The 27,619-nt window shown below is 35.6% G+C and overlaps 2 protein-coding genes across 4 annotated transcripts in view; one reads left to right on the top strand and one right to left on the bottom strand.

The window, feature by feature from the left end:
* The window catches only part of ANAPC10 (anaphase promoting complex subunit 10), a 130,963-nt gene extending 104,078 nt beyond the window's left edge, over positions 1-26,885 (top strand). The window contains exons 5-6 of one of the 3 annotated variants that reach the window (XM_066996718.1): positions 3,027-3,114; positions 26,854-26,885. In XM_066996718.1, the coding sequence (XP_066852819.1) occupies positions 3,027-3,089 (63 nt within the window). In that variant the 3' untranslated portion in view covers positions 3,090-3,114; positions 26,854-26,885. Of the gene's footprint in view, positions 1-3,026; positions 3,115-5,851; positions 5,982-13,819; positions 13,839-26,853 lie in introns of those variants that run through there. The other 2 variants (XM_013175058.3, XM_048071800.2) reach the window with 2 other exon arrangements.
* HHIP (hedgehog interacting protein) overlaps positions 1-27,619 on the bottom strand; it is a 78,780-nt gene that overhangs the window by 16,301 nt on the left and 34,860 nt on the right. The window contains exons 5-11 of the mRNA XM_048071788.2: positions 10,907-11,058; positions 10,296-10,469; positions 9,067-9,210; positions 8,035-8,156; positions 5,874-5,997; positions 5,048-5,178; positions 4,375-4,456 (exon numbers count right to left, since the gene is read on the bottom strand). Coding sequence (XP_047927745.1) covers positions 4,375-4,456; positions 5,048-5,178; positions 5,874-5,997; positions 8,035-8,156; positions 9,067-9,210; positions 10,296-10,469; positions 10,907-11,058 — 929 coding nt within the window. The remainder of the gene's footprint in view (positions 1-4,374; positions 4,457-5,047; positions 5,179-5,873; positions 5,998-8,034; positions 8,157-9,066; positions 9,211-10,295; positions 10,470-10,906; positions 11,059-27,619) is intronic.

The raw sequence follows: 27,619 nt of genomic DNA, 5'->3' as shown, positions 1-27,619 counted from the left end.
TCTCTATAACCCATCAGAACTATGTTGATGCAGATTAGTCTAGTGCTGTATGTTTCTGACTTGCCATTTCCATAGTAATTAAAGTCTTCAAGAAGGCTACACTTTCATAAATGCTGCTCTTACACCTTACCATCTAACACTCCTGACTCATGCTAAAAAGGAAAATCACAACCATTCTTGTAAAGGGCCTGAACAATGTCAACATGAGATATAACCTAGATATAGTCCCTTAACGTTTGAAATCATTCTGTTTGGAAAGACTCTGGTAGTGGATATCCCAACAGTGGTGATGGAAAGGATGATAAATGGAATTACATACTCTGGAGGGGCATGAAAGAGGAGTGAGATGGTTTGAATCAAGTTCAAGTTTCAATCCTGCGGAAAGCAGCTATTCTGGCTGTTGATACAAAACATATTGAAATCCAGATCTATAAGGTGTTAAACACATGGAGAGGAAGAGGAATTCTTACATGTGCAAGGAAACTTATTAAGCTCCGCCTTCTTTTGTAAATATTAGCTGCTAGCTCCAGTGAGCCATGCTGGTCAAAACAGTTATTCTTTGGCTATGGAGTCACGGTATAGACAGTGGCAAAAGCTTGTAACTTCATAGGGATTTCAGCAGTGCATGAGTGTCCTTCTAACTTCTCTGGTTTTAGTCTCATCTTTTAAACAGAAATCTCTTGCATTGTCTGTCACTTTGACTATTCTTCTCTGAATCTTTTTCATTTTATCTAGAATTTGCTTAGAAGTGAACATGATCACAGTGTAAGTATTCTAACAGAAGAGTTAAAAAGCCAGACTGTCGCTGCTCTGCCACCTTCCAAAGTTTATTTTCTTTCTTTTTTTTTCTTTTTTGGTTTGCTCCACTCTATGGTTTTCATAGAACAGCTGGTAATAAGTTTGTATCAGCTATAATTTAAACATTATCAGCAAATATTTCTTATTTAAATTGTTTTTAAATTTTCTGTTTCTGACTTATCACTGCATTGCCTAATATGTCCCACATACCGATGTGTCAAAATAGCAACCTTGTTTTGAAGAGAAGGATTATTTAATTCTGGGCTTTTCATGGGAGGCTATTAAGTTATTGACATGAAGTATTTGGAGACCTGTTGGAGGGGTGAGGAACTAAAAAGAGGTTTCCTGTGGTACCTTGTATTCTGTGTTTCAAACTGCCTTGATGGAGGGATTCAGAACCTCTGCATTGATCCTATTCATTATCAATTTTCATATACCACCTCAGTTTAACTCATAATGTTTATTACATCTTAAGGATTGTTTTAGGATAGGACCTTCCTATTGCTAATTATTGAAGTTTCATGCAAAGGGTTCTCTGGATTACTCTCATTCTCTGATCTTCTAATGTTTTAAACATCCTATCTCTTTTGAAAATTTTCTACTGCTAGCAATATCAAAGTAATAGGTTTCTTTCTTAAGTTCTGTTTGAGATGAGGAAATCAGGCTCACAGTTATGTTTGAGAACAAGTTTGCTTACGCAGTAGTTTCCTACAAAGATCAAAAGAAACAAAATCCTGCACCTCTATATAACGTTTATTATTTAGAATAAAAGAGTAATTACATACTCTTATAGCAGCTTATAAGCACTAGCAGAAGATTGTTTTTTGCTTGAAGTTTTAAATTTCCAGCAAGGGGTCACCACAAGGAATGATAATTGTATTCTTCTGCACTGCCCCATGCATGGAAGGCTCACTCTGCAAATAGATTAGTCTGCCAGGGGCCACCCATCACAGGACTTTGTTATGTTAGTAATGAATTTCTATGATGTGACAAATCAATACCTTGATGACTATATACCTGATGCTCATAGCCTACTTGTAGCATCTTTGTTTTGTGTTTTAGAAAGTTCACTGCGCTAGGGTTTGCACTTTTATTTGATGTAGTTGTATGGCATGTAACATGAGGAAGGCATTAAACAGAAAAGCAAAATAACAGTATGCAAAAAGTATTAGCAGGTGATTAACAATTAGTATTTTGCTAATAAAGCGTTATGTAAACATTTGTCAAAGCCATGGAATTTTTAAATTGTTTACAAGTGTAATGTGAAATCAGCATGAAATGGTAAGTAGAGCTGCTATGCTCTTTTGTGGAAGTAATTGGTCATCTTTCACTTAAAAATCATCAATAGTATGAGATTAAAAAACAGTAAAATTCAAAACTTTGGCTGAATGAAAATTGTCCCATGTTTCTAGAAAGCATTACCAAAAACTATATCCCTTTGCCACAGTCTGTTTAATTTCAAATGTATGCCAATTTACAAAAGTATTTTATAGTTTTCTGGTTACTTTCACCAGTAACCAAACACAGTCCTGACCCTTTTCCATACATGAAAACAGCCAACCGTGAGTGCAGCAATGGGAGGTCTGGCCTTTCAGGTATGTCAGCTGAAGACCACCCTACTGGAAGAGGTAACAAGAACAAAAAGCCGAGGTCAAACAAGGCAGCCCCATGTAATTAGATACTAATAGTGGATTTAGGGTGTAAAATTCACTTAAAACCATATACCAACAGACTAAACAATCCCAATAAGAATGGCAAGTTTTGTTCTAAAACAATGTTTTTAATACCAGAAAGCATAAATAAAACATACATAATAACCTTGACTGACAGACTGCACTAACCTGCAGTAACATCTGCTTCCAAACCAGTTGCCGTGGGTTTGGGTAGCATAATTAAAAAACTCTGAAACTCTACTGTAACTTATAGAACAGTGTGCACCCAGTTTCATGGATTTATTATTGATTTCAGATGTTGTCCCATAACAATTTTTAGAAGTTAAATTCTGACAAGAAAATAAATTCTTCTCTTAAACAGTCAACAGCAAAATCAATAATGGATATCTGACTGTATGTGATGCTAAAGGATAAACATGCTGAAGTAGGTACTGAACGAATAGACATACTAATCTAGGTTGTTCTCATGGGAATGATGAGGTCAAATTAATTAGTATGACAAAATTTATTTCTGTTGGCCTTTTAATTTTGTGTTAATTTTTGATGCTTTTGCAGGATGCATGTGGTAGCCGTATATGCCGTGAACTTGGTCTGATGGAGCAGCATGATCCATCATGAAGAAAGTGGTATTTCACCAGCCAAAGTAAGTGTCTGCTAGTCACTTTCTCCTATTACTTGTGGGCACACTGGACTGCATAGGGGACTGGCTTTGTGCAGTCTTTCCATGTCCCCTGATATTTCCACGGCTGTAGCTGCTCTACAAAGATCTTGAAGGTGATCACATCTCAAGAAATTCTGGTTTGGTAATTTTCATTTATTCTCATTTTACAGCTGGTAAATTAGTTTAAATAACTGTACTGATCATATTAATTCTGCATCTTATAAATCATTTGGGTGGGATTCATAAGCTGTGGTTTAAGAAAAGTTAATGAAGAACACGAGAACATTAAGAAATAAGTAGATTTAAGAAATGTTAATGACTTGAGTGTATTTTTGGCACACAGTCCAAGGACAGAAGTTTTCCTTCCTTAGATTCTCTCTTTGTGCTCCAAACCTTCTGAAGGAGAGACAGGTGAGTGCTGCAATGTGGAAGGATCTTGAAACCTAGTAAGCAATAACAATGCACACCCGCTGAGGATTCAGTCCTCTGTATACTTCTCAGTTGGTGGTGTCTCCTATACAACAATGGAGATGTTTGGGAAAGACTGAATTTGTCCCTCAGACAAGTTTGCTTATGGCAAAACCGAAATTGTGAGGAAGTGAGACTGGAACTGACCAGGTAGTAGCCAAAGAAATTATTGACCTAAAGCTAGTACCGTCAAATTATTTCTGTAGTAGCTTTTCAGTATGCAGAGTAGATATTGTCAGACAGTACTAACCTTTTGAGCCAGCTTCCTTTGTGAACTGTCACACCGCAGTGGCAGGTAAGGCAGCAGTAGCACTAGGGGGAATTCCAGCGTTCTGCCTTCCATAGACCCTTTATAACCTCTGTGGTACCTACAAGGCATTCGGCTTCAGTACTACCAGAAGCATCTTTTATCCTTAGTGGTCCATATGGTTGCACTTTAAATATGTCTAAACTTCTAAGAAAATATACAAAGAATGTGAATCTAAGTGGGAAAGTGGGCAGCACTTATCATAATGTTGAAGAGTAAAAATTAGTGGTGGCTACACTGCTACTGTTCTGACAGTCACTTTCTATGAGACAGCGATTACTTTTAGAGAATCTATTTAGTTTGCTGCTGATGGTACATTGGCTTTTAGGAAACCCCTGCACTAAGAATTTTCCTTCTTATTTAATATAAGTATTGCACAATATAGCTACATGAAAGAACTACACTTACCTTTTGGGTTTTAACCTGCTGAAAGGAAGATTGATCTTAGGGAGTAGTGCAATGCTCACCTTTTTGGGTCAATGATCTTGTAGAGCTTGCCATTGTGAGACTGCGTCATACTTTTACTGCTTGATAATATGTAAATCTCACCTGTTAAAGAAAACAACACAATGAAATAGTTCCCCTTTCCTAAGATGTCAAATGTTTTTGTGATCTAGCTGTGTTTGCAAGATGAGGTTAAAAAACACTTTGGAGACCACTCACCTCACTGAAATATACAACACAATCATTGCTATCTGAAAATTTAAATAAGCACTTGTCCCAAATTGATGCTAAAATGTGAAATATACTTTATCATGAATGTTTTTTATTTCATATTGTTCATATGTATTTCATATTGTTCATATATATTCATAAAATATATAATTGGGGAATTATAAAGAGGGATCCATCTGTAACACAGGGAACTAAAACAGGCATATGAGTTGTGTCATAGTGAGTGACACGGTTCAAAGAATGTGAGAGAAAATAAGGACCTTTGACCCTTCCAATAACCCTTTCTCTTCTCAATTCTTCTTACACAGCTGGTAAGGTGTAGCTGAAACAGCAGTGAAGAAAGCTTTGGCAAAGGATAGCTAGCCTTCAGATTTCTTGTTTTAAAACATTTACTATGATTTTTAATAGCTTAGCAGGCAATACTGATAAGACTTATAATTTAATAACATAGTTTTTTCTATTTACCTAATTCGTCTTCACCAAATCCCAAGACAGGGCCTGAAAAGAAACCTCTACATGAACCGCTGTTGCCAAGACAGAGGGGTTTCTCTTGCCACTGTTTAGTTGCAGGATTCTGTTGCAGTGTTAAAAAATTTCTATATTCAAAAATACATTAAAAAAATATTGTTATATTACATTTTAAATATAGAATTTTCACTATCCAGATAAATAAGTACACACTTGCAGGAAGAAGCTCCACAGATACATATATGCAGTTCATCACATCTTATTTCCTGCCTGTTATTTTTCAGATGCTTAAAAAGCATAGCATTTCCCTTCTTTTCATTTAAACATTGCAAAATTGGGTTCAAGCCATACTATAGATAATCATTTGTGAATACTGAGCTATTTGGCATGGGAAAACTATACCCATTTATTTAAAAATAATTCTGTTGCTCCATCAATGATGTTTCCATAAAACCCCAAAAGTTTTCCTTATCTCATCATTTAGACCTGTTTGGCAAACAATTCCATGATTAACATTTATTCCCATTATAATGTAAATGATGTATGTAAGTGTTTGTAGAACTAAAATCTTTAGAAAGGTGTGATGTTAGTGTCTTTGTCTGTACTTTATTCCAAGGATTAGACATGTTATGTATGCTGCCATTCATTAGAATGTCATGCTGTTTGATTTCCAAATCTTGAATTTAATCTGCATTGTCACATTGCTACATGGGCAAAGTGACACAATTTAAAATGACTGTTGCTGTTCTTTTATACAGGAAGCTCATAACTAAATACACCTTATGTTCACTTTTGTTTAAGGCTGAGATTATAAGAAACCTACCCATTGCGGTCTCCAAACACATAACTTCCATAGAGTCTTTCAGACTGGCAACCTCGATAGACAAATCCACCAACCAAGGCTCCACTGCTGAATGGTTTGAATTCTAGAAGCGAAGGCTCACTTTCTAAAAAGGAACTACCATAGCATTAGATCATATGCAGTTTCATATTTTGATTCATATTTATGAAAAGTATTATTACTTCAAGAAATAGGTTAATTCTCTTTAAATGTTCTATAAAATTCAAGGTGTGTAGCTGGAAAGAAAGCATTAGGAAAATCAGAACATTGCAACAAAACCTGTGTGTGAAACAATGAGTTAGGGATTTAGATAGGAGACATTATAATTACCTTCTTCCATGCACAAGCCAAGAGAATAAAACTGTATCAGGATTAGGTCAGACTTCCATTGAAGTTAATGTGATTACAGCTATTAACTTTTTTGTGCCAATACAGTCTACAGAATAGATCTCTTGAATGTTAGGAATATAATTAAACCCCCCTTCACTGAAAAGGGTGCTCAGATTTTTCACCAGTACCTAAGAGCATGAATTCCTGTGATTTTCAGCAGAACTTGTTTTCAAAGCTATTCAGTGGTTTGAGAAACTCTTTCAAAATCACAGTTTTAAATACAGTTTGTCTCTTACTTCCCATAAAACATTAGTATTGCTGGATGTAGCTACTTATGGTAATTTTTCCTGCTGCTATTATAATCACAGTTCCTACACACACACACATATATATTTTTTTACAGAACTGCAGAGTTTAGTCACATCAAATTGTGTCTTTGAGGAAGTTTCAATGCAAATGTTCCTATGCATGCAAACAAATATTGCTCAGGGTAAAAGCAGGCTCAAATTGAAATCCTAACTGCATAATTTTAAATTAAAGCCACAGCCAACAGACTTTTTTGTTTCATAGGAACTTCATTTTTGGTTGAAGTAAATAAATAAATGAATTTCCTAGATTATTCTACATGAGAAAGCGCTGAAATTTTATGTGTGGGAGAAAAGGATGATGAGCTCTTTTTATTTAAGCAGTTGACCCACAGCCTAGTATTAATACTGGCAAGCTGTTCTGGATAGACACAATATTGCTTAGTTCACTCTACAGTAAAGATGCAGTCAAAATTCCATTGGAGCAGCGGTTTACCAAATATTATTCTTTGGTTTGGCTTTTATAAAATGCACACAAAAAATACATGCAATAACTAAAGTAGAACAATTGCATTACACGTTGGGACTGTACTACTAGCCAGCACAGCTGCTTTGCTTTTAAGTACAGTACAGGTGGAAGAACTGGAGATGTGAATAAAACCTGAAAACATTATGTTCCAGGAAATATGTCAGTTCTTGATCCCTTTAAACACCTTTGAAATTTACCACCTTTTACCACCATATATTTAGAAGCTGGGAAATGGTCAACCAAGGCAGAGGATAGCTCAGAGTAACTACCACCTGGCTTCCCTGAACAAACAAGTGATCTTAGTAGGTATCAGAGTTAAACATTAAATTAAAATTGTGAGTGGCAATCATACTGATTCAGAGAGCACATAAAACATTCTAAAATTTTAAGTTCCTAATTGAGTATGTTTATCCTATTGCAATCTAAACTAGTCTTTTTTTATGAAGTAGTAGCATAGTGCATTTCTCTAAGTTGTTCATTTTTAGTAACATTTAAACAGAGCTCAGTCATTTCCCTGTTTGGTTTTGTTCTGTTGTTGTCTATCTCATTTTTTCCATTATAGGAGGCACATTACATCAGATTTCCATTCTGTACCTTAAAAGGTTATTTGTGAATGACTAAGAATACATTTTCATCACTTCCTGATATTCCAAAATCTTTTCTTTATGAACCATCATTTGCAATTACAGTGAGATCTTTGAGAGACTAGCAACTAGCATATTTCTTGAATCTTATTTACATGATATTCTGCAAAAACAAGAACAAAGTTCAGACATTTAATTTTTGTTTCGTCTTTCATCTTTTATCTACTTGTACTGTACTTTCATATGTTCTGTCTTATGTAGGTTACCTATCCTGACTATGCAGTAAGTTACTTGTCATGGCTTTACGGTCCTTTATTGTTTTCCGTTTTCTATTTATTATTCCATAGTCAGAGAAACCTACTATTCCCAGTAGCTTTACCCTGGATGGAACTTACCATAGTCTTTACCCTTTATTATCTGTAAGATTCTTGCTGAAGATCTGTTCTTTCCATTTGAATCTGAGCAAAGTATTGTTAAATTGATGTTTACATCTGTTGGGTGGCGATCCACAGCACAGCTGTAAGACAAGACAATAGAAGAAAATTCATGAGATATATGGATTCAGTAGAATGGCTTCAATAGTATGAAGCGTCACATTTTGAGGGATTACTGTTTCATTGTGGCTCATACACATTTGAGGGACCTGCTTCGTAATGAGCCAAAATATCTGAGAGATGCATCAGATTTGAATATAAGAGAGAATATCTTTCCCATCCCTGCACTATTTTTATATAACATGGAGTAAAACTATGCTTTTACTTAGTGTTGAAATCTACTCTGCTCAGCAACACTGGAAATAAGTAATGCTTTAACCAAGCTAAATAAGTTGACTTACATGGTGTAGAAATTTTTGACTGTTAAGAAGTCTGATGGTCAACTCTTGTCTGAACAGCTTCTGAATTTCTGAATTTTTTAAACCATGACTTTAAATGTCACTTCAGTAATACCACCCACCTAATTTGCTGAATTATGTGTTGTTTAGTTAAAGTGTTGCTCTCCTCCTTGTTATTGTTTAGATTTCACCAGATGTTCTCATTTGTTTTCTATGTGCCTTTTTTTCTCAATCAAGATTCTACTGTTCTAATTTCTCAGATTCCCATCCCAGCTGTGTTTTACCAGCTCTCTGCATTAACTTCTCGTGTTTCATAAAGAAAAAAATATAGAGGGGGAAAAAAAAAAGCCAGTATGTTGTTTCTTCCATTTCAGTCTTGACTTGTAATAGCTGTGCATTCTCATCTCCTTCCTTACCCTTTTCCAATACGCATTTGTTTCTAACTGTGACATGTATGTGAAGATGGAGGAGTGGCTGTTAGAAAGGTTCATGAGTGCCTTTATTATGAAAATTTTGTTACCAGACTAAATAAAATATTTCTGACTGAAAACGGTACCTGCTCCAGAGTAATTCAATTTAATTGTAATTTACTTACCGGCCTGGATTGTGGAGTCCATGTGCAAAAATTTCAGGAGGTTGGTTTGTGCTATTAAAATGTGGGTTGCTCCGCGGTATGGAATAAGGGACACTGCACAGGTCAGTATTTACGTCGAGGCGTAATACAGAACCTGTAAAATCACTGAGAAAGTTGGAGGATAAAATAATTGTCTTTTTAAAGTATTTTACTAGTATATTTAACCCATATAATACTACAGTGAACCAGCAAAAGAAACCGTGTACTTTACTTAATATTCATGTCCCGATTGGTCTTTTATGGTATGTGAGAGTCCTAAGAATTGTAGCAGAACCCATCAAAGATTCATTTTGACCAACACATTGCCTTGTTATATCTATACTAGAACTCCTCTGACCATTCTGCTGGGGAGTAACTTGATAACAAGAACAACTTTCTGTATCACAGCATCTGTTTCAGTCACCCCCCTTTTTCTATATTAATTTAAAATAATTGCTCTCTGGTCTTGGTGTTAAGGATATCCTGATTGTAAGGTTCAGGAGCACCTGCTATTCTGCTGAGCCAAAGAAGCCTTTGAGCATAGCAACTACTTTTAGGTCTGTAAAGGCTCAGTATCACTCTTTCTCTAAACTAAAGCAAATATTGGGCCAACACTTTGCAACTCTAACATAGGATAGGGCTTTGGGCAACCTGATCTAGTGAAAGGTATCCCTGCCCCTGGCAGAGGAGTTGGAACTGAATCATCTTTAAGGTCCCTTCAAACCCAAATGATTCTATGATTTTATAATGTAATAAAACAGGGTCAAAGCTAGTTGAGAAAATTGTATAGGTAGAACCAAAGCAGGATTGCTTCATAAATTTTCTAGACATTTTCCTAAGGGATACAGTGTTGTTATTGACTCTGGTATGTGTCTGTTAGAACATTTGCTCAATAAAGTTGTCCTGTTCATAGAATAATAGTTTGTAAAAAAAGAAGTCTAATTGGTGTTTAAATAGAATTACATGTGCTGGTGATGTATGAAACCCAATGTTTATGGGGTCTGATAGCACACAACTACAACAAGATGTTTCTAAGTAGTAAGACTGTTCTGAAAATTAACTGCTAAATTCAGGTGTTGAAAATACTGGGGTGATGTAGTAAAGAAAGGGTAAGATTTGTGCTGACAACTGTTGGTCATTTTTGGTTCTGACCCCAAATACTGTGCAAAAAGAGAAGACCACATAAATCTATCCATTGGTAGTTTTTGTACCTTAAGCCATCCATCTCTTCCATATCATCTAGAGTAATCATGCCATCTCCAAGAAAAATGTATAGGAAGCCATCTGGGCCAAACAGAAGCTGTCCTCCTAGGTGTTTTCGATGTAGCTCTGCTACTTCTAAAAACACTCTTGCTGTTCTCATATCAACTTGGTGTGGGTTTTTCCTGCAATACAAAGATATGAAAACAGTTTTCACAGCTCACTATCATAGGTTTTCTTTCTAAAAATAAACTTGAGTCATTCAAATTATACTTTAAGAGGTGGATGTTTTAACTTGGTAGAAAAATGCCCAACAATAATTTCTGAGAAATTTCAATTTTTCAGCATTCACAAAAATTATTTTGCTGTCCATACACAAGGTAGGAAATAAATATAATTTTAAAATGACAGAATAATTAAAAAGAAATCTTAAAAAGGATAAATCATTATACTTACTGGTATTCCAAAAATACTGTTTGAAATACATATCAGCAATAATTTTTCTGCAAGTGCCCAAGTATGTGCTTTGTAAGTCTGAGTTCATTTTAGAAATAGGATATACAAAACTGAAGAAGATTGCTGATAAATACAAAATTTGTGAATTTTAGACTTCTAATGATACCTGGATACTGTGTATTCTACGACCCTAAGGATGTGATCATGAGGTCCAATAGCCCACCGTTCTTGGTTGGTGGTATAAGACACATACAGCTTTCCATTTTTCTTGTAATTGGGATGGAATGCAAGGCTTAACAGTCCTCTTTCATCTCCTCCCTGCAGTCAAATGAAAAACACAAAGAATTGTGAAGTTAATTATGTTCCTTATTGTGTTGCAGCTGGAACCCAAAAAAAAGTTTCTTTCTTGTGGATAATCTTTGCCCAAACTCTTTTATTTCTTTCCTGACTACTGCACAAAAAGGATTATAAAACATTTCACTTTGGAGAACTCTTTAAGAGTTAGAACAAGACAATTGTCTTATGTAGTTATCTATGCACAAGTCTCTTGCACCACTTTTGTGGAATGATTTGTGTATGTAATCTTTGGGAAGCCATGAAGACAAGTTTAAGTGCTGCGAAGGATTCTTTGCTGGGTTACTAGGTTGCTTGTAATTCGTAGAGGACACATAAAAAGGTCTATAATCAGCAGTCAGTTCTAATCCAAGTATCCAAAACCTAAAACACAGTGCTGGCTGCCAACTCCCACTGTCTTGGCAATATGTTTAGAAAACAGTTAAATTGCTTGTGTAATATGTAAACCTTTGTTTTACCCTGGAGGCAGCAACATCAGTTGTCACAACTATGGTGGTCTGTTCATCATAGCTAGTATACTGTAGGTAATAAGCAGCCTTGGTCTCTGTGCAGAGAAACCATAGTTTTTACATGTGGTCCTTCAATAGAAACATTTTTGTTATTTTTTTTTAAATAAAAATAGAAAAATCTCCAAACAACTTTCTTTTGTTATTACATTTGCCACAAAGATTAGTACAGTTATATGTTAAACATCAGATCCATGTAATGTACTGTGACAATGCAAAAACCCTGTGTACTTAAATAGAAGGCAATTTTCTCTTTTGGCTTCTAAAAAAGTATGAAATATTACTATGACTAAAATTTTAGTTGTTTAAACTAAGAACAAAATTTAACTTCATTTGTTTCTGCAGAGGTAATATACGGGAGGGTAGCTGAGGCATAGAAATAAACAGAATATTTAATTAACAATTCAAATTCAGTTCATATATTTGATTATTCACAAGCCTGCAGTTGTTCTGGAGTTTAACTCAGGGTTTGCCAACCTCTGAAAACCAGTGACTCTGTCGTAGATTCAAGCACTCCAACTGTACACATAAGCAGACAACATTTTGCAACTCTACCACACCCATGATAACTAATTATGAAATTTTAAATTATAAGAGAGAATGAAGCTTTTAAAATGTATTTGCAATTCAGACTGATGGATGGGCCTGTCTTCCTGATGAAAGATGTCCCACAAAAGGCCTAATTGGGAAAGTGCACAGCTTTAATTTATTTTAATTCAACATGATAGCCATGCTTTCTATTTAATCACAACAACCAACAAGAAACCTGATTCAGAAACGGAGATGTAAATAGGTCAAGAGATTTCCATAGAAAGAGATTTGTGCAATGAAATCTGAATCCTTCTAATTTAGAGGCAGCCAAAATTTGCTAATTTGTTTGCTTGAAAAATTTAGTTTCTGGGGGTTACCAGAAAGGTTAGTTTTGAAAGTCTAGTTAGAGCTGCCAAATCAGTTGCAGTCATTGTGGATGAAGAGACTGGTAATCTAGCTCTTTCTCCTTTACGAGCCAAAAGCAATCCTGGAGCTGAGTCTGAACTGATTGTAGATATTATTGTATAAGTTTCTAAGAGTTTTGACCACGTTACTCAGATAAAGCCTGAAGCAAACAGAGGCAAATCCGTTGCTTTGGGAACAGTAAGGCGTATTGCAAAGTTTCCTGATGAATGTTTCTATCTGTTGTGCCCAGACAAAGACAGTCCTATTTCTTCTCCTGAGAGTTGAGTCTGAGTCATTTAAGGGCCCAGGAATGTCAATGAGTCACACTAGGCCTGCCATTCAAGGTGAGTTATTGCAAGTATTAGTAAGAGAAGATCATTCCGTTATTAAGCTGAGGATTTTATTTAGCACTTGATGTCATGGGAGCAGTCTCACTGTGAAAGTGAAGTTGTTGATAGAGCAAACAGGTGAAAATTGAATTAAGAGCTTTTAATGAAGTACACATGAAGCAAGAACTTGACGAATGAACCATGAGACCTGCGAGGTAGTAAGTATGGCCAGTTGCATTCATAAGATCAGGACAGTATTTCTACTAATTTCTGTTTTGCATTATTCTAGCAGACTGCAATATATTACTTTCTTTGTATCTAGAATGCATTTATGCTTCCTGAAAAGTCATGTTGCTTTCTGTTTTTCAAAGTCAGCCAATCCCACTGTACTCTAAAAAGTCAATTTACTATTGCACTTAATAAAAACTTTTGAAACGTTCCTCTAAGACATGGAAATCTGCACAGCATCAAGCCATTAGGTGACTTACAGTCAATTAGAAATCTAGCTGTTTTTCCATACTTACTTTTTCTGGGTTTGGGAAACAATTGTTCATGTAGATTTTCCGCATTATTACTAATTGGCAAACCTGTTATTTCCAATTTCATCACTGCCACAATTTCCATAGCTTTTGAAATGATCTCTGTTATGCAAGAAAGTATATAGCCTTCTGTAGTGTTATATCTCTTAAGTTGTGATAATTGACAGATATCTTGTAAAATCCCTTAGGAGTGTTCATTTCGGTACTGTCAAACTGAATAATTGTATACCAAATTTCAGATTTTTGCAGAATTATTCTCATTTTTATTTTTCATTGATGGACTTCTGATGTTGTGAAACCAGCAACCCAGCCTTTATATTTCATTTGTGGCTTTTTAGAATTAGATACCACATGTCCAATTTCTGTATCTTTCTCTTGACATCTTAACAACCTCTTGACATCCTTCACTTTTTAGGTTTCCCCTTGGGTGTAACCAGCAGCAAGAATCTGTACATGACATATTAGCTTGTAGGACATTCTACGCTACACTGTTTGAAGGAATAACCTTTAACAGTTGTATAAGGAAGGGTGAGAAGAATGAGACATATCTTCTTATTCCATTGGGGTGTCTGCTGAAGACAAAGAATGATGGTTGGCTGAAATGAAGATTTATTATTCAGACTGTGACTTAGGTCAATGTGCAATCTCTTATCATAACTAAAACTGGAAGCTCACACTTTCAATGTCTGCCTATGAAGTCCTTTAGCTTGAACACTCTTCTACTCATGGTAATTGCAGATTTTGCATCTATCCTATATTTTTTTCAGAACTGATTTTCCTTAGGCCAGATTATAAACTTCAGCTAAGGAAAAAACATTTCTTTAAAAACTAGTTTGATCTAATTTAGGATGACAAATATTTTAATAAGAATTACATTATTGTAAGTCAATACAAAGCTGGGTAAAGATTAATTGTATGCATTGAACTTAAAATGTTTCTTTATTTTTTATTTTCCAATGGTTGGTTACCTACATTATGTTAGCTCTTAAAGTATATTTCACCCATAAGTAGTGATATTATGTACTGGTGTTATATACTGAAGCGTTATTAAGCATTATTATACTTTAATACAGAAACACATGCCGCAGTTATTCTTAAGAGATGCTGGCATTTCAGTATACCAATAAATGTGTTATTTCCTATAGTATATAGAGTAATACATGGGAATATTTTGACTGGTATCGCTAACTAGTTCATTTAAAGTAGATCATATTTTAAGCATGACCCTTAATTAAGTAACATTAATAATACTCCATTTTAGTATGCAAAACCAGACATATCCATTTTTTTTCGTTGTTCTGTATGGCTTCATAGTAAACAATATGGGTAGCAGATTCAGAGTATTCCTTTAAAATTGATTTCACAATTCATTCATTCATATAAAATTGTGGTATTTATACATAACATCTTTTTCATTTACACAATCCCACATTCATGTTGGAAATGAGTAGCAGCTCTTTAAAAAAGGCTTAAAGTGCCTTTTAAAACTTGCTTCAAATATATATATATTATGGTTGTGATTACTGTCATTTGTGGTGTAAAATATTAACTCTAATGTCTTTATTATCATTTGTTTTCATCTACTGTTATAAAATAAATGCTGGGTAACTCGTTCAGGCAGTTTGATCACCCTTAATTTAGTTTATTTCCTATGTAATAAATACCATAACATGCATTACCACGTGTTTGATCTTAAGGAGTTTTATTTGTTAAGGACATGGGGAAGAGGTCATGGAACATCTTATCAGACGGTACCATATGAACTCTTCAAATAGATTTCTAATTAGGAGATCCCAAAAGAATCTCAGCTTATTTGAACCTTCCTTTACTGGACCTTACTATAGGGCTGAAGATCAATGTCAAGTATTTTTCTCAGAGGCAAATATTTGCTTAGTGGACATGTTTTGGAAATTTGGCTCCAACACAGGATGGAAATTTGACTACAGCAAAAAGTAGAAACCAGAAAAAGGTTTGCTGCAAGGGCACACCTTGCCTTTCAAAGCTTTATCAACTATTTTGAGAAACACAAGGAGGAGTTCTCTCTGACAGGTGAAAGAGGACGAGAAATATAGAATGAGAAAAGCAGAAACTGATTGGACTGTAACTATGGTACAGCAGTGGAGCTCCCATAGACCTCTTGGGTGTTGAAAACTCAAGTGCTTTGCTATCTGAACATCTGTGGGGCCTGAGGCCTCTGGCAAGGGAAGAATTTGTAACATAAGACATTTACCTTAGGGAAAAATAATTACACTGATGTCATGGCTGAGTATAGTATATATACACTAGACCCTATCTCCAAAGCATTTCCTTTTTCCTGTTGTGCTGCAAAGTTGTTTTTTTTTTTTTTTTAATGGGCTTTGCCATTATCTAAGGATTTTTTATAAAAAAATAGCAATATTTTTAACTGATTTAACCATTTGACCAATGCACTGTTTTAATACTTCAATTTAAAACAGTTTTAGATACAGAAATGCTTTACATTTGTATTTAAACAGGAAAAAGAGGGCCATATTTGAGTTTAAGCACAAGTTCTACTGAAGCAAAAGGTGGTTTTTGTTCAGCTATGTACAGGGCAGGATTTGGCTAAAAACACTGATGGCCAAAGTGCACCTTCCACAAAAAGGAAGTTTTCTGCTCTGATGTCTTCAGTGTCATTAAAATGCTCGTTTTTTACAGGACAATTGAAATCTCCAATAAAATAATGAAGTTTCACTCCTCTAGTGCCAGTGGGCCTGAAAGTTAGACCTACCAAAAGGTAGTAAGATGATGATACATAAACATAATTCTGCATGGATTTTGAGTGGGGCTTTTCTGGAACTAGGGAAAAGTCAGAGTACCCATTTACAGGAATCATGCATGTGTATTTATTATGCAGGATAATTTTTCAGCAAAGGAAAACACTGGAGTGACCAGAACAGAAGTGACTTGAACAGAAATAAGTAAAAATGGTTAAAGATCTAAAGGTAGCACTGAAACTTAGAACCGAATTCTTACTTTCTTCTTACTTCTGTTGCAGCAAATACAAAATTTCAACATGGCCTTGATCATTTTTTCCTTTTCCTTACCTCCATAGTCCTTTGAAGAAGCCAGCCACTAAATGCAGGACCTTTCACTTCTAGTCCTGTACTTTTTTTTTTTTTTTTAATTCCTCAACTCCAGAGTTTGCTGTACTGCTGGGCAAGTCTTTAGTTTAATCCAAATGAAAATCCTTGTCCCCTGATAATACAATTCTTTCTTCCCGTCCTCCTAAGGAAACTATATGAAACTTATAAATGCAGATACCACCCCAACACAAACCCACAGCTTGCCTCCTTCACACTCTTCTAGTAAGACATGAATCCTGCTTTGACAACTCTCCCAATTATTGGTTAGAAGTAGCTAAAAACTTTGAGACTGCCAAAAGCCAGCCAATAATTGAGAGGTTTTGGGCAGAGTGACATACGACTGTGAGTGTGCTTGCAAGGAGGTGGCCATGAGCCCATGTGAGGTCTGCATCTGGACTGGGAAACTTTATGTACTGTACTACTTTAGGAGAATTGGAATAACAGAAGACAGTGGAAATCAGTCCCGGAAGAGGGAGATTCAAATAAAGACCAGATGATTATTGCATTCAGTAAAGCTGGCTCAAGAAGGTGTGAATTACACACTTTCCTGCACCACAGAGGCCTCTTGAGCTGTAAGCAGCATTCATCCTCTGGGAACACAGGTGGTGATTCCACCTCTGTCCCCAGCTGGATTTATTTTCAAGGAAGCTTTACATTCCACCAGCAATTCAGTGAGTGGTTCACCAGTGGAGGCCACTAAGGGAAGGTAAAAAATAAGCACACTCCTTCTTATTTCCCTGGCACTCCTCCATTTTCTGGTCATTATTTATTTATTTAGTTATTCAGTTGGCCTGTCTCCTCTCCTATACTTTTCGTATTCGGTATTCTTCCACTGTAGACTGTCTTCTCCTAACAGCTTTTTAGCTGCGTTGGTTTGGTCTTTGTGCTGTAGAATCAGCCTTCTAGGAAAGTGATAAAGCTTCATTCAAGTGAACAAGGGTGCAGTAAGTATTAAGAAATTTATTGACCATGAAAATCCTTTTTTAGTAGGGAGAAGAGACTTGATGACCTTTGTATTTTTTCTTGTTCTTTCTGTTACTTCTACGCTTTACTCATCTTCTGTGATAAAGGCAAATTTTACCACTATTTTTCAGTGGATAGTTCAATAAAATGGGTTCAGATGATACCCCAAAGAGAATGGACTACGTTACGTTAGCTTTCACAAATATATTACACGATGACAAAATGCTAATAATCTTTTTTTCATTCACCACCAGTACTGTGACCTCTTCCAATCAAGAGAGATTTTTTTTTCTTTTTTAACTTAGACCCTGTTTTAATGCCACCAAACATTATTTCTGTAGACACATAAACAATACCAATTAATCTTATTGGTGATTTATTGTTCTACCAATGCTTTTATTTGACCATGGTCCTCCTAGCCATCTCCTTGGGTTTTCTCATGTTCTCATTCCTTGACTATGTATCTAAAACTTATCTTCATTTTTCAATAGCACATTTCATAAAATCTGCCTTTTTGGTTAAAACACAGAATCTAATGACAGAGAGCTGTCAAAAAAAAGTTTGTTAAGAATTATAATTCAATAGATAAGATGCTTTTAAATGGCATGACATTTCAGCAGATCAGTGCTGCTTTCGTCATTGCTAAAGATAAAAATATGCCATGAAAAGAAATCTTACAATGCTGCAAAGATCTCCCTAGGCTGCTAAAGTAAGACTTTTCGTAAGTGTCCACAAAAAAGTCTACAGCACTTCAAAATGAGTTGCAAGACTTTTTGTGCTGAGAGAGGGAAAAAAAAGAGGATGTATGGTGACACATAGCAAATTTGACAGTGCTTATGTAAAATGAACCAACCTACAACAAATTCTATACTCCGATAATTGAAAACAAATTCATGCTGTTTTACCGTGACCACTTTATATGGAAATTTAGGGATATAATTCAGAACAGAATAACAGTAATTATCATGCTCTCTGCATTAAATTAAAACCAGAAATGTTGATCTGTCTAATTGTAGACATTAAAAAATAACTAGTTTCAAAAAAAGAGAGATGCAAATGGAAAGATGCCCTGATGACATTATTCTGTCTTGCAAAAAATTCAGCCTTTCTCCTGTGGCTCTTGGTAGTGAACTGTTGTCTGTTAAAGCAGGTACTTGCCTTTTCTCGTTGCAAGGGGAATGCTGCACTTGCATGAGGCATATATTTAAATACTGTGAGGCAGGGGTAGAAAGCAGCAAACCACACCCAACTAGAAGGGAAAAGCTACAGATTTCCATTTAGATGGGTTCCCATATCTTTGCTGTTGTATGTATGCTAATGCATATTAAAACTTGCTCAGTGAGTTGTAAAAGTAAGTTGCTAGCAGTCTGCATCTTGCCAAAGAAAAAAAGAAAAAGGGAAAAAAAAACACACCTTAAAGAAGGCACCTTTTGCCAGAGTGTCATAGAGACTAGAGGCACTTCTTTACATACACCCCACTTACGTTTTTCTCCTAGTACATTACTACAGTAATCACTCATATTTGCAAAATAACCTTGATTTAACTGTGGGCCTTAGGAGTATGGCTATCACTGTTTTAAGAGAAGAGTGATTTCTGGGGCTTATCAAACTGATACTAATCTACAGTGTAAAATATAAAGGTATTCTTCACTGAAGGTTATTTCTTTAGCAGATTTCTACCTTTAGGCTCTGAAGCTATGTAACAAAGATAGGATAGTGTTTTCTGCAAGACAGCTCAACATGCCTTTCTTTTTATTTTTTGAAACTGGAAAATCTTATTATCTGAATGTTTTTTGATTGGGAAATTGAAGACAATTCATAGCAGAAAAGTTCAGGTGCCTTAAAAACATGGGGCAGAAACAGGAAGCATATGAAAGGATAACTGTAATGGATGCTTATCTTGCACCTATCCGCTTGTCTTGGATTCTCTCAAGACAGAACCCCCATGTAAGAGTGTGAGGCTTTCCTGCAGGCACAGAAAATGGGAACACGTCACTATTTTTCAGTTGCCAAAGAATGTGTGTTCAAATTCTAGAGATAAACCAAATGCTATTCTGTTCCCTAACATCCAAGGAACTTTTGGACTGCTGAAATCTGGGTGCATGGAAAGGGATATTTCAGCCTATATTTAGCATCAGCATCCAGCATAGTTTTGATAATGATGTGTCATATCTTCAAAGCAAATGCTGGTTGCATATGTTACTGGTTTCTCAGTAGATGGTTATGCTAAACATAATAGACAAAATCAGAATTTTTATTCTTAGAAGCTCTGTAAGTATTCTTCAACATTTTACCATCAGACATACAACAGATCTACTGTATGAAGTCTAGACAACTGTTATGTCTATTTACTCCAATTTTAATTTGTTTATACCTGTGTTCTTTGTCCATTCAATTGTTTCAAACAGTAAACAATCTTATATTATTGGCACAAATGCAAACAGAAAAGAAATTTAGAAGTCCAGCATCTGCTACTGGGTTTTAAGCTTCCACATGCTAGCACATCAGAAGAGTATTCATTGCCTGAAATCAAACTGTTTGAAATATAAGGATTGCACTTGCTGGAGTCCTGATGCAAAGGCAGACAGGAAAAAAAAAAGCTATTATCGCATCTTTTTTCAACCAAAACTGTGCATGCGCATCATGTTTTGTACCTGGGTCAAAAAGATACTTAAGTGACTGCACCCTTGTGTTTCCGAAAAAGTGCTGAATGGGAGCTGAAGACAAAAAAAAAAAAAAAGCATTCACATTCTCTGGTACCGTCTAAGCATTTTTCTCACTGTTATCTTGCCAATCCCATTGGCCTCGCAGTGCCTCAGGGATGGACAGCCAGGGAGAGGGCAGAATGGCTATCATACAAGTTAGCTAAATTGTTGCAGCTTAGCAAAAAGCTTGGATTTCAAATACTGACTCAAGTAATCAAATAATTTGAGTTCTTTCAGTAGGTCTTAAAAAGTATATGTAATTTGCCAGCAACATGAAAATAAGGAGTAAATAAATCCAGAGAAATCCAGATTTTTTCACCAACATTTTGTGAGCATCAGGGCAAGCCAAAATAATCAAGTATTTTTGTGGATCACTCATATAGATCTTGTCTGTACTTCTCAACTAAAATTGTGCAAAAATATTAATAATTTGAAGACAGACATGAATATTTTTATGAAATGTGCCAAATGGAAAAACCAGGGTGGTGGAGGATATACGGTTTGCTCTTCATGACTAGAATCTGTACATAAGAGGAGAATGATGGCAATCCACAGCCGTGTTGACAATTCAGACATACAGGAAATACCCTTGTAGGAAACTAATACCATCTGGGTTTGGCCCAAGATGTGTGAATGAGAAATATGTTTCTTGTTGAGAATGCAAAGATAGTTTTGGACATTGCAGAGAAGGAATGCGTTAAGCATGCACAGTTATAAAAATGAAATAGGGTGAGGCATTGCATGCATATGGAATAATTAGAGGAATATGTTTACGTGCGTCAATAGTTGATGCAGACACAGAACTGCAGAATTCAGTTGTCCTAAGACAACCAGTAAATTATTATGAAAAATATTTTCAGTGTAAGTGGTCAGGAGCTTTCTGAGTAAAGGCTGTGTTTGAAAATGCTGATTTGTCTAAGCCACTGTGTTCCCAGATAGAAAGGGAGGTTTGCTTGTGATAAGTTATATTTTGGGAAAAAAAGAATAGCTTTGAAACTGTTGAAACATCCAGTTCTAATATTTGTAAAAATGGGAATTTGGATTATTTTGGTGGGTTGTTTTCAGTTTGGAAATTAGTTTTAGTTAAAAGAATGTCAACACTGAAATGGAATATTTCATTTGGCCCATCCTGAGAACCTTTCAGTCCACACGTGGTGAGAGTATGTTTTCAAAATCTCAGAATATTCTCACTCCTGTCTATCCTGTTCTTGCATTAACTGTCTGAGATTTTAGTGTCTGTTCTTGGCATAGGAAAGCTTTCTGGTTTCTAACGAAGCCACTGCCAGCATTCTGAGGTTCCTGAGACTCGCTGCCTGCGGGATGGATTTTTGCCTCTCCCTTGACACCCTCATCTACTTGTGAAAGCCCTAGCAGTGCTGATTTTTCGGTTATTTGTGAGGCTAATGAATGCCTTGCATGGGCAGGAAAAAGTTCGAGGCTTTCTTTTTGGTGCACATTTGACTTCTCCAGACTAGCCAGGAGTACTATCATCCTTTCTCTAAGTCCAGTCTCTAAATGCTCTTTTTAAAGGAAGTTATTGAAAATAAAAGTTTTTCATGTTTTTCATGTCTATCAAGATCCTGGATTAACCCTGTAACAGGTTCAAAGACACTCATTATAGAGATTACCTGTTCCTTAAATGAGCAGTGCTCATAAAATGACAGTAAACTGTCTGTTAATGTATCTTCGGTCTTCATTTGTTTTTCAGCAGATGTTTGACATACCTGCACAGGATTATTCTTATCACTGCCAAACACTGCTGAAGGCACTTACTTAAGATGTATTCATCGTTTTAGTGCTTACCTGCAAGGCACAATGCAAAAAAGGATGGAAAATCAAAGTGGCCAGTTTGAATCTTTTATTTTCCATCCATTCTTAGTATGTATTGAACCTGTGTAGCACCCAAGATCTTTGTACAGAATGATCAAGGTCAGTAGAATAAAATGTTATTAATGCACCAATGGTGTACCATTGCATATCTTTGACTGATTACATTCAGGTTGGTACAGGCTACCTGACGAAGCAGGCAGGCTAGAGGTAGGAATAGCAGCCCATTGCAGAGTCCATTACAGCTTCAAGTTTGAGCAGATCAGCAGTGTTAGAGTTCGGTGCTTGCTAGTTAATAGACTATGAATACCTGAGTTGATGGTAAATCCATTCCTTGTTCTTTCAGAATGAATTATTAGTACTTTTGCCTTCATTATAGAACTGTGTTATTACTAGTTCTAACTTTGCTAGGCTGTACTCAAAGCATTGCTTTCATTTCTATCTACTATGGAACGTGTGCACATCTGCCTCTCAGGTGAGAATTTATGCCTGTACAAGGCTTGAATTTTCCAAGTTGTTTATGCTTATACATATGCTCACTACATACACATATAAACATACACATGCATCCAGCATTTAGGTGAACACAGAGTTGCTTGTCCCTATAGTTTAAATTCTCATCAAATTTGATTCTTTCTTGTTAACCCAAAAGGGTTACATGAACAGATATAAACCATGCATACATGCGTGATTTGCATATCATAAGGCTTAAATAAATGGTGTTTGAACTACCTAAAATAAATTATTTTATTGTATAGAATAACTTAACATTCCTAGGCCTAGGATGTTCAATTCCAATGTTGGGGAAAAATAGTTTTGAAGGATGTGCATTTCATGTATGTGCTGTTTTTTTTAAAGAACTCATTAAATTATGGTCATACTACGTATTTTAAATATTGACATTTCTGAGAGGGGTTTAATTTTTATTCTGCCAAGCGTTGTAAATTCCTGTTTTGGATCCTGAGGATTTTGGTGGAGGTGGAAAACCACTAATAATTTCTTCTTGTTCTTGCAACTTGTGTTCACTTGCATGTTTTAACCTGAAGCAGGCTTTTTCTGTTGATGCTGATAACACTGTTCTGAGTGTCCACTGGAGTAGTAAAGAGTCAAATTTCCTCTATGTAATGGAAATGATAATTACCTTAATACAAAATTTTGTTTCATAAAGCCCTAATTCAGCAAGTATTCAGGCACGTGCACAAATTCCACAGAATTTTTTTTCTAGTGCTAAGACAGGGTACCATGTGGCATCTGATTCTTTAGAGTTTACATGACTTTTGGTGCCAGTAAATGAGATCTGATATGATAGTGATGAGGGATTTTACCAATCAAAAATGCTTCTGATTGAGGGGGGGGGAAAAGACTGGAAAAAATCGAGATTTTTCTCTTAATGAATCTGACCCTGTGATTTCATAAAGATTTCTTTATGGTCTGTAGCTAATGTGGTGGTTATGCAGCTAAAGGCATTATCTTCACATCATTATAATGAAACATAACACTGGTATCCCTGACTTTATTAGCCAGGCTTCATTGGTATCTGACGTTATATATTTCCTATCATAAATCTAAATAAGAACTTACATTGACCTGCATTAGACCAAACATTAAACAATTTACTAAGATTACAACTTTGAAAGGGAACTTTTTTTTTTTTTTAAAAAAAAAAGTCTTTTAGACCACCAAGAAACAACCATAAATTTAAGGAAATATGAGGTTTCCACCATGTGACTTCCCCTGCAGAGTTATGCAACAGACTGCAGTTACTTAAAGGTCATACATAAAAAATTTATGGTACATTTTTTAAGAGATTTATAGTGTTTCTATTTATACAACTTATATGTCAACAATTTAAAGGTATAGTGTACTAAAATAACAAATTAAAGTCTAATCCCTTTGAATCTTTGATAAAATAGAATGCTATAATATGTCATACATATATAAGGGGGTTAATAAATGTATCTATATTAATTGATGCGATATGTGTGATGTAATGATTAGCTGTTTATTATCTATTACAAATCATTTATGCTTACCCTGAAATTCATTTGCAAATAGAGTTCATTAGGGCAGCATTCTTTGTCTCATATATCCCTTCTACTGTTGGTATTTAGAAGCTCTTCCATCTCTTTAGAAGAGCTCTGCAAATCATTCTCAGAATTAACTTCCAGTGTTGAGATGAATGATGCCATGGCCACTATCTAGACCTCTTGTTTTGGGATGTCTTTGAACTCAAATACATTATCATTTACCCAAGATGTTGCTGGATTCCCTGGAGGCAAAATTTCTTAGTGCTATATGAAGATACCACCTTATTTGCTGAGCTTTATTCGCTTTGCATTGAAGTGAAGTGGGAGCAGTTACACACTTACTCAGCCTAAGCTTAGGCAAGAGAGAACACTGAGAGGGGGTAATTTCTCATATCAATACAGCTGCTTTACCAGTAGTGTTTGATCTCAGCCATAGCAGTTGTGTTTTCAACCTTGCCTTTGCACACTAAATCCATATAGTTATGTATATTTACATGGGAGTTGAGACCGCAAATGCATCATTTCACTCCAAGAGTCAAAGTCCTAAACACAGGTCTGTCAGTGATTATTGATGCTGAATTCATCCCTGGATTTTGCATGTTGAAATAATGCATGAATGTGAAGACTCCATTAGAGCACAGTATTTTAAGCACCCTTATTTGTGTGAGCACTTTGACACCATAAATATTCATTTATTGTGAAAACAAGTGTTCTTAGATATACAAAGGTCCTAGTACATGAAACCCCTGCGAACGTGCTCAGTCATAAGCATTTTGATAAATCCATTGCCTTCAAAGTCAAATACAAACACACTGCTTAATGGGACATAAGTATGTGGAGGAATACACTAACATGTGGTCATGGAATAAAGACAGATATGGTCATGGAGATTTGTCTCTACCTGGTATTATGGCCTAATCTTGTCCTCAGCAAAGAACCTGAGAATGCAGTCCATTGGTGGAAAGTTCATAAGTACAGGGAGGGGAATTCTCCACAGGAGACAACCTTTGGGTTGCTGTGCCAACAACCAGATTTAAGTTATGGAGTCTCTACTGACTTGAATCATCATGCCTTGTCCGTTGACGCCCCTCACAATATTTCTGTAGGGATGCCCTTCATTTGGATTTATTTGGAAAATAATGTTTCTTACCTTCCTGTGGGAGATAATGTTCTGTTGGTCCCCCTGTCTACTGCTGTCTTCAGCTCTGAAGATAACATAAAAAGCCTAAGCAGCCCTTCAGAGCTGGAGCTGACACAGTATTTGTTGGTAAGCGGTCCTCAGCAAAATTGTCCATTACTTGGATTACTTGAATTACTGCATTTTTGCTGTGAAACAGAGTTACACTGGTTCTGTGGATTTTGTGTGTTTCTAAAGCTCTGGCACGCTGTGATTTGCCTTTGCTGACTGAAGAAACATATCATTATTCCTAGGCTGGTCATCACCCCTTCATCAGCATAATTCATTTCCATAGTAAGCGATTGTTGTCAAGAAATTAGGCTACAACTATTCCAGCAGAGTTTATAGGTTCACGGGCCAACCCAAGCAGTAATTAATTTAAAAGAAGATGTGGTCATTTCCTATCTTTTATGAGCATCAAATAACACAAATTCTTTTCGACAAAAAAATATTTGATATGTCAAATGACTAGAATAAGAACTGATCTATGGGATTTTTAAATACTAACATCTTTTACAAATAAAAAAATCATAAAGTGATAGAAAAGAATAACAGGTACAGCATTTTACAAGCTGTTTTTCTTTATAACTGTAAGTCTAGAGTTTTGGAGAGAAAACTAATAAAAATTAGTCAGTCATCATTATGATGTCATTCTCATAATTTCCCTTGAAGTAAACTAGCAAGTACAAATAATATTTGTAATGTCTGACATCATCTATGTAGCTTTCCATTGCTCAAACTTTGGGTTAAATTTAGTGATGTTTCCCATTTGTTAGAGAGAACACCTTCTGGGTGGAATGGATTCCATTAAGAAAATTTTTCTGAAGTTAAGCCATCTTTGTAAGTTGTTTGAAACATTAAAAATAATAATATCATGCCAGGAATGATAGGAGTACAGCAGTAGCAATTTGTCAAAAATGTAATCACCTGTAACAACCACAGTTTCAGTCTTGTTTTGATAAAGTCTGAGTGCTCACATGAAAAAAAAAAATCATGCTTTTCTGTGATGTTCTCTTTAAAAATAAGTAAGCATCATCATAATTGTTTTATGTGCACAATAGTGCCTTCCATATGATGTATGTTTATTTATCATAGTTTGACCTGCAGAGGGTTATAATCACTCAAGCTATAAAAATGTTTCAGAATAGCCCCAGACTCATGTTTTGTTGCTTCTGCTTTCAGATGTTAAGCATTAAAGGACATTTCTAAAAATTATTCCTTGTTTTTAAGATTTAATGTAAAAAAGCTAAAAGTGCATAGGAACTATATATAGAAAGAGGGATCAATATTTCCTGAAAACTAGTCCCAGGTTGACCACAAACACTAACTCACATTTGCAAATCTTAGTGTTATATTTACATTAATTAGAATACTGTTTATTCAGTATAAAATAGCCAGCCACTGCCTTTCATATTCCTTTTTCATTCTTAAGTTTTCCACGGTTTTAAAATGGTAATTTCATTTCACCATTGCTCTATTAGTGACAGGAGTTAGATCAGTACCACAATATTATTGCAATTCTATGCAAATCATATGCTAATAACATACGTAGGTGGTGACAAAGGTGACATAAAACAGGTCTTGTTCCATTTGTGGAACACACAGTCTTGCTCCTTCTGCCTTTTGTCCACTGTGTCCTTTCCCAGATGAAGGCCAGTGATGTCTGAGCCATCTCTCCTCTCCAAGAAAGAAGCAAAGGAACAGGAGAGAGGTTGGTGAGACATGGATCCCCACTGCCCTGCCAAGACCATCTCTGCTATTCTGATCTACACCATGACGGGCTTAACAGCTCCTTTGTCCTTAACTTTCAAGCTAGACAAATAAGTACTAACTGAACTCATTTTAAATGAATTCATCAACTCGAATTATACCTTTCATTACTACTTCTCACAAATAAGCAGTACACAGATGACTTGTACCAATTTAATCCTAACACCCCTGATAACCTTTTCAAATAAGCCATTGTAATACTTAATACAAACTTGAAATTTAAGAAAATATTACTCATTATTACTGTTTTATTTTTTTCTGTGCGAAGATTTGGGCATCTGTTTTAAATGGTGTCATTGTTTACTCTTGGTGTCTACTGAAAGGCTATTAGCTAAACATGACAGTTATTCAAATTCAAAGTAGAAAAAATGATTAGTGTCAGAATATTGCGATAGTTTAATTCATTATTCTCTGATAAATGTTTCCTTCTACAAACGCTTCAAATGCCAAAATTTGGCACCACCACCACCTCCCAAAAAAAAAGAAATAAGGAATTAATCCATTTACAATCTATACTCAAGAACTGAATGGCACATTTCCTTAAAGCAAAATAGTTAAAATAGCTAAAATATGCATAGAATCATAGAATATCCTGAGTTGGAAGGGACCCACAAGGATCATGGAGTGCAGCTCCTGAATAAT

Source organism: Anser cygnoides, chromosome 4, assembly GCF_040182565.1.
Source record: "Anser cygnoides isolate HZ-2024a breed goose chromosome 4, Taihu_goose_T2T_genome, whole genome shotgun sequence".
Lineage (NCBI taxonomy): Eukaryota > Metazoa > Chordata > Aves > Anseriformes > Anatidae > Anser > Anser cygnoides.
This window is presented reverse-complemented; position numbering and strand designations above follow the sequence as displayed.